This window comes from Halyomorpha halys, unplaced genomic scaffold (genome assembly GCF_000696795.3).
Source record: "Halyomorpha halys isolate HHAL.00 unplaced genomic scaffold, Hhal_1.1 Scaffold90.1, whole genome shotgun sequence".
Classification (NCBI taxonomy): Eukaryota; Metazoa; Arthropoda; class Insecta; order Hemiptera; family Pentatomidae; genus Halyomorpha; species Halyomorpha halys.
In genome coordinates, this window is record NW_027109220.1 from 1,007,097 (window position 1) to 1,014,754 (window position 7,658).

The 7,658-nt window shown below is 33.2% G+C and overlaps 1 protein-coding gene across 1 annotated transcript in view; it reads right to left on the reverse strand.

The window, feature by feature from the left end:
• The window catches only part of LOC106677176 (E3 ubiquitin-protein ligase RNF14), a 22,271-nt gene that overhangs the window by 11,432 nt on the left and 3,181 nt on the right, over nt 1-7,658 (reverse strand). The window contains exons 3-4 of the mRNA XM_014414923.3: nt 2,336-2,469; nt 360-498 (exon numbers count right to left, since the gene is read on the reverse strand). Of these exons, the coding sequence (XP_014270409.1) occupies nt 360-498; nt 2,336-2,469 (273 nt within the window). The remainder of the gene's footprint in view (nt 1-359; nt 499-2,335; nt 2,470-7,658) is intronic.

The following is a 7,658-nucleotide window of genomic DNA, read 5'->3' on the forward strand; positions in this document are numbered from 1 at the left end:
TAAATTATATCCCGAAATCTTAAAGGAGAGAATGGAAAAGAGAAATATATATAAGAGGGTTAAGCAAAAATGAACAAGAGAAGGCAAGATAATATAACATGTAAAATGTAAAATTGTAATTAGTTTAATTAAAACATTAATTTGTATGGCTTACAACAAATTCATAAACACGCTCTTTAAACTGCAACCTAGTATATTTGGGAAGCCAGGCTTTAAAAGGTTTTTTCATTATTACCATTTCTTAAGTATTATTGATGATTAATAAAACAAAATACAAAACATTAATACTCAAATAAGACTATTAATTAATGCTCAAATTCGTCTAATTACTTATATGATAGCTATGTAGTGTAGTTCACCTTTTGTTAAGTCAAGGCAGCCTTCGTAGCCCAGGGAAGCCAATGCCTCTTCTTGGAGAAAGTTAGCCCATAACTCCAATATTTCTGACTGGTAATACCTTTGCCATTTGCTGTTCAATATATCACATAGCACCCTCAGCTAGAAAAAAAAATATGTATATAAATATCCAAAAATCTTGGTTGTTGAGGATAAAAGCTAACAATAACTAATCATTAATTACAATAACAAGTATTCTCCTGAAAATATTAAATTCATGGTGTCCTGCGACACATAGTGGTGGGAAACTTCCGCTTTTGTACAAAAACCTCTAAAATGTTTAAATTTTCTGTAATTATCATGAATTCTTATTTTAATTTGGGTGCTGAAACCAATGAAGCGAATTTGTTTTTCTAATTTTGATAATGTTTTAAGGTGCAAAACTATAAATCTTAATTTTTTTCCTATAAACACGAAGTTATTCTGATTCAAAGTAGTTAATTTGATTATTGTTCTTACCTTATTTTGGTTACACCTTCCAAGAAGACCCCTGACTTCATAAACCTAAATACGTCAATGAAACTTGTTGGATAGCTTAAAACAAAACAAAACAAAAACCAGTAAAACTCACTGTTTCCCAATCCCAATAAAATCTGTGTGATGTCTACGGCTCACAAATATTGTTTCATGGGAAAACCAATAACGTTCAATTCTTAGATAGGCATTTGAGTGTAAGAAACCACGTTGTTCAATATGATTAAACATATTCCATTTCGTAGGGTTTTTCACACTTCCCACCACTGTGCAACATAGCATGAGCAAATTCAAGGATCTTAAGGCTTTGAAATGAGAAATTCAAATATAAAGCTTAAGAAGCAATGCAGCACAAATACAGTGGGGGACCAACAATAATGAATCAAAAGGCTCCATTTTAGGTAAACTCAAATAACTTAAATTTACATCAAATAAATAGAAAACTTGGAAAAGTGGCTTAATTTCATTGAATATGTTTTTTCATTGGTGTATATCAACTAGTAGGCAGATTTTCTTTCAAATCTCTTTCCGATATAATCCATCAGAAAGATTTTGAATGTTGAATGTTGTTTTTATTAAAACAAATTTACAGCTATATGCATACGAAGTAAAATTTACATTTTGTATTTATAAAAAGAAAAAAATCCAATTTTTTTGAAAAATACTATATTAATTAGAAACAAAAATACTATTTTAACAAATATAGCTAATAACTCTAGACATATTGAACGTGCCTTAATTCAAATTATATGCACATTTATAGAGATACATGTAGCTTCAATTACCTGGAACCAGAAAATTATACTCCATATACGAAAACTACGGCCAGTAAGTCCGAGAGTTTGGAGTAAGGACAGCCTAGCATCGTACCATGACAACATTACTCATGTTATAAAGGCTGATACAGTGTGTGAGTGGCATGGCCGACTTATTTCTAGAGGTTCGAAGCACTTGATGGTCCAATATTCTTTTCTGGAGTCCTATAGAAAAAGATACCTTCATACTTATATTGCTACTAGGAACGTGAAGGCCGTGCGGGTTGTGGCGCAAGTCCCAGTGCGCTCGGTTCGGAACGTTGTGGGTTTCATTCCCACCTCCGCCATTTTTCGGCGGTCCCGAAGAATGAATCTTGACCTACCTACCTGGTTTGGCAAAAAGGACCACTAGGCCCACTTGCCGAACATCTTCTCCCCACCAAATACCAGTACCAGTGTATTCCTACTGCTAGGGATGATTTATAGTTAGAGAGTGTTTTAAACCTTAAAACTATTAAACATTTAATGAAATATGCTATTTTAATATGAACTTTAAATATTCATAAACGTATTTACTAACACCAATCGGGCCAGACACTATGGCTACGTCGTAATATAAGCCAATAAATACATCTATATACGTATATTTCAAAAGCAAGTAAATGAGGTGGAAATCATACAAACTTATCTACAAATAAGAATGAATTTACCTGTTCCTGCGATAGCCACAGGCAAAAGATTTGATAGAAAGGCATTTCTCTGGTAGGATAATCTGCTGGTAGCTGAAAGAAAAGTTGAATCGGAGGTAGGGCACTAATCTTGATTGATCTTACTTCACGGTTATCTATAAGAAAATAATTAAGCCAGGCAGACCTTAGATATTTCCTTAATTTAAACCATACATTAATAAATCGCTTAGAAGTAAGAGAAATTGACCAAACACTTTGTTTATATCAATGATTTTTTTCCCCTTATTCTTACAGCAGGTATTTACATTTGTTTACAGTTAAAAATAACATACAAAATAAAAAACTTTCTGGCTAAAGCAATTATTTTCAATAGCAGTAATCCTTTTTTTTTTCCTTTTTTTTTAATATCATTAAATATTTTAAACATAACACTTATGTTCTCACTACTGTCTAATTAAAATAAATAAGTAATAGATCTTTTCCGTTCCCTTGCTCCTATGATTGAATATTACATCTAAAAGGAATATAGTCATAAAATTCAAATTACAGTTTCAATTTGAGGAGATGGTCAGGGGTGCCATTCCATTTACCAACGGAATCTTCGTTTGAGTCCCCTGCTGAAAGCCGGAAATTCAGGTCGAAAAGTTAGAACTAATAAATTGTTTTATTTACTTGTATATTTTTTGCTGACCGCACCCTCGAACACTTCATATTAATCTGCGGTCACATATTTAGACCTCATTGCAGTATTAATTACTTAAAAATACCATAAACAAATTTTCATTACTACCTAACCTACCTCGGTTCCGATTTCTGAGAATTCAGAAAGTACTAAAAATAAATAAATAACAAAAATATTGAAAATTTTGTTTATATTAAAATTAAATCTGTACCGCTACAAGCCATGAGTAGTGAGGAGTGGAGTAATTTATAAGAAAGTACTCTTACTAAACCAACCTTTGTGCAAGGAAGTGATTTTGTCTGAATCACGCTCCACTGTATAAATTATTTGTAATATTCTTTCATAAATTATTATTACGACATATTTAAGTTCGGCGCTGCCTTTACGAGAACAACAGAAAATATGTTGGTAGTCCTGTATTTTTCTTCATTTAAAAAAGTGCAAATAAAATGCATTTGTGCAAGGAATATGATTATAGAAGGATAAAATTATATATAGTTAATGGATTATAAGTAGTCAATGAAAATAGTCCCATTTATTTTGGAAAGGTTCGAAGCTATTGAAATCTCCGATTTATTATTCATTATCCGAAACTTTATGAACAAGTTATGAAAACAATTAACATTATTTGCACATAATTCAAAAAGTATATATCTTTTGATATTTTATATGCGTGCATTTAAGATATGTGTGCATTAATGCATGAGAGATAATCAAATCGACTAAAAAAATTATTTTAATTCTGACTAGTATTAGGAAATATACAGTGAACGTTGGATACCTATTGGATTCTTTTCAGTAGATCTCTTTTTACCGCCGAATTTACATATATAAATGGCAATCTTAGTATATTTGTCTTCAGTATATTAAAAAAAATAATAATTAATTTTACTATTAACTCAAACATTTTAAGCTTGACTATAATTCTTTTTTAATAAGTTTTTGGTATTATTTCCATATCATTTCCAAAGATATCGCATATTGAACTTTTTCAATTACCTAATTGTTAAATATACTGAACGGAGAAGTATAGCGATTGTGAAGTACTTCACTCATGCTTTTTAAGTATTGTTGTAATATTTGGACTTGTTTTCATGGTTGAATAGAACAGTAATTACGAGAAGGGTACATAGATTTTTTATTTCATATGGGGTAGTGATTAAACTCTAAACCAGATCTCTGGCTTATCAGCCCAGAAAGGTGCGATTTTAATGCTTAAACAATCTATCAATTGTGTAATAGCAGTGGGATTGATATTTGAAGACCCAGAATTAGTTTGAGCTGGCGTCTACTTGAGGTTATCTTCTGATTGTTCATCATCAGACATTTTAATTGAAATAATTCAAAAAAGTAAACTTACGTCAGGTACACCAGTGTAGGTACCTTTAAAACACATTATATTAGATCATACAACACTGTACATGAAACAATCACAATTTTTTTAGTATATTTCACAGCTCAGTGTTGCCAGCTTCCTACGAAGGTGGTGACCATTTATAGTGCATTCCGTATCGGGGGACTCCTCCCATCCTTGCGTAGGCCACAGGTAATAACAAAGTACCACAACATATAAGAAATAATATGTATGGGTCATTCCACGTAAACTCATGACACTTTTGAACCTTACGATCTCAGAGTTTCTTAAAAATTGTGTACAGTTATTTAGGTAATACTGTGATATTTTTATTGAGATATGTCCACCCGTTTTTGAATTACAAAAAATTTAATTGATTTACATTAAAATTTATTACTTCTTATATTAGTTTTAAAACATTAAGTGATTTTTTTTTCTAAATGTTATATATTTATTTATCTGTAACTTATTTGGCAATCCTTTGCAATAGCTAGATATGAGCATAAGTATATATGCATATTCATCCATAAATACATTAAATGTTCAAAAATAAAAGTTTGATACCAATTATTGTAATTACAAAACATTATGTATTTACCACGTCAAATCAACACACTTTTGAATCTAACCATCTCAGATTTTCTTCATATTTCGCACAGATGTTTTATAGACATAGATTTGGAAAACAGTGAAATTTTATTGAGATATGTCCCAGTTATGTTGTCTTTACATACTGGTACGAGCTCCCAGTTTTTTGATTTTTGTCCTACTTGTATAATTTTAAAAATACACTTCCTGATTTAGAAAACTTTTACTTCATTGGAATCATTATCATTTTCCGATGACAATGTCTATCCATGGAGCGCACCAATACCTTGCGTTCATACCACATTAAAAATAATTGTGAAATATTTTTCATTAGAATGAGAAGTTTTCCAAAATAAAACATTATCCTGATGTATCATCCGGCTTAATTGGCCAACCATTATTCACGTCAGCATTATTTTTATAAAAACCTTAATATCAACATTGCTGTAATAATTAATATGGATAAAGAATTGAATTAATGAGAGTGGACCAGTAATTTTTATTTTTTTAAAAATTGAAGCCATTTCCATCCCACATTTTTATTTTACCCTATGGTTTGCACCGACACAACCTACTTAAAGAATAAATTTTAAAATACGTAATTTCTGAGAAAATTAAGATACAAATTTTAAATTAGGTTTTCGGGTTCTCCCTACAACCTGCGCTCCAAGTCATAAAAATTACCCTGGTCCACATCCACATTTCAACTACAATCTACCCGATATAAACTCTATCCTTTCATCCTTCCTGTTGGATCTCCAAGGAACTATTAAACCACTTATTACACTTCTCACTAGAATCCTGACCGAAATTCCTTTTAATCTCTCACGATGAGTGCAAAGCCCGTAGCTATCCTTTTGTGGAACGCCAATGGACTAAACAACCACCTTGACGAACTCGATATATTTCTCCACAACAAACACATAGACATTGCACTGTTGACAGAAACTCACTTTACTCAACAATCACATTTCTACATCCGTGACTACATTACTTATCGATCAGACCACCCAGACAACACTTCACAAGCCGGATCTTGCATCCTTATCCATAAATCCTTATCCCATTCCCTCCTTCCTTCCAATCCAACTGACGCTATCCAATCAACCTCTGTAATCATTTCAACTCGTCCTTTCCATTTAACATTATCAGCTATATACTGCCCCCCTGGTAATTCACTTTCCTACAAATACCTTGATTCTTTATTCCAATCCCTCGGATCGCACTTCATTGCTGTAGGAGACTATAATGCCAAACATCAACGATGGGGATGTCATACATCCAATACCCGTGTAAATATCCTGTCCAGTGTCACTACCTCCAATAGTTATTCTATCCTTTTGTCCCTGAGTTCTACTTATTGGCCTCATCCTTCAAGAAACGTCCCGACTTCCTTGATATATTTATCACCTCCCAAATTTCCTGTTCCCGGAGCAATATCGAATCTATAGATGACTTTTCCTCAGACCACAATCCAGTTATCCTTTTCTTACATTCGTACTTCGTTCCTAAGCCCTCTCCTCCCTCATTGATTAAAGGACGAGTTAACTGTGACAAATTTCGTGATGATTTAGAAAACAAACTGGACTTAAAAATTCCACTTAAGACTAAACATGACATTGACGAAGTGATAGAAAACTTAATAGAATCTATAACATTTTGCATATAGGACAACACAACTATCAGTAAAACTAATAATACCATACCTACTAACTTGCCACACCACATTCGCATCTTATTAAAGGAAAAACGAAGAGCAAGAGCGAAGTGGCACAGGACTAGATACCCATCAGATAAAACACATTATACTAAATAGACAAACAAACTTAAAACATAACTTAAAAAATTAAAACATAACTTAACTGAAAACCTCGCGACTACTGAGAAATCTTTATGGACGACTACTAAGAAGATTCTTAACTTCAAGAATTTTAATCACCCACTTCTTACTGAATCTCAAACATGGACAAAATCGGACGAAGAAAAATCTCAAATATAAGGTCAGCATCTTTCTAAAACCTTTGAGCCACACCCTGACTGAACACATTGAAGAAGTATTGAATACTCCACTCCAAATGACCCTGCCCCATTAAGCATTGCATCCATCAGAGATATCCAACATCATCCCCAACCTCTTACCGTCCTATCTCTCTGTTACCTACCATGGGAAAAATCCTTGAGAAACTTATCTTAAAACGCTTGTACTCCATCCTAGATTCCAACCACATAATCCCAGATTACCCGTTTGGGTTCCGAACATCTTCAGAGGTTTGGAGCGCGGAATGTACTGCTCGGGAGTCTTTCTTGATGTAGAACAGGCTTTTGATCGAGTCTGGCACCCAGGACTGCTATACAAGATCCGTAAATTCCTACCCTCTACATATTATCTTATTATCCGTTCTTATCTCTCAGACAGGTTATTTCAAGTAAATCACAACAGTGCTTATTCGTCCCTGTTTCATCAGTCTGCTGGTGTATCTCAGGGTAGTATCCTTAGTCCTATCCTTTAAACAGTTTTTACAGCTGACATCCCAACCCATCCTAACACTATTCTCACCACGTATGCTGATGACACATGCCTATTGTCAGAGAATAATGATCCTTCCATTGTATCCCAATGCCTCCTATCCCACATCACCACCCTTGAACAATGGTGCCAAAACTGGAGGATTAAAATAAATACCAATAAACCCCACCAAATCACATTTACCCTCCGTCGT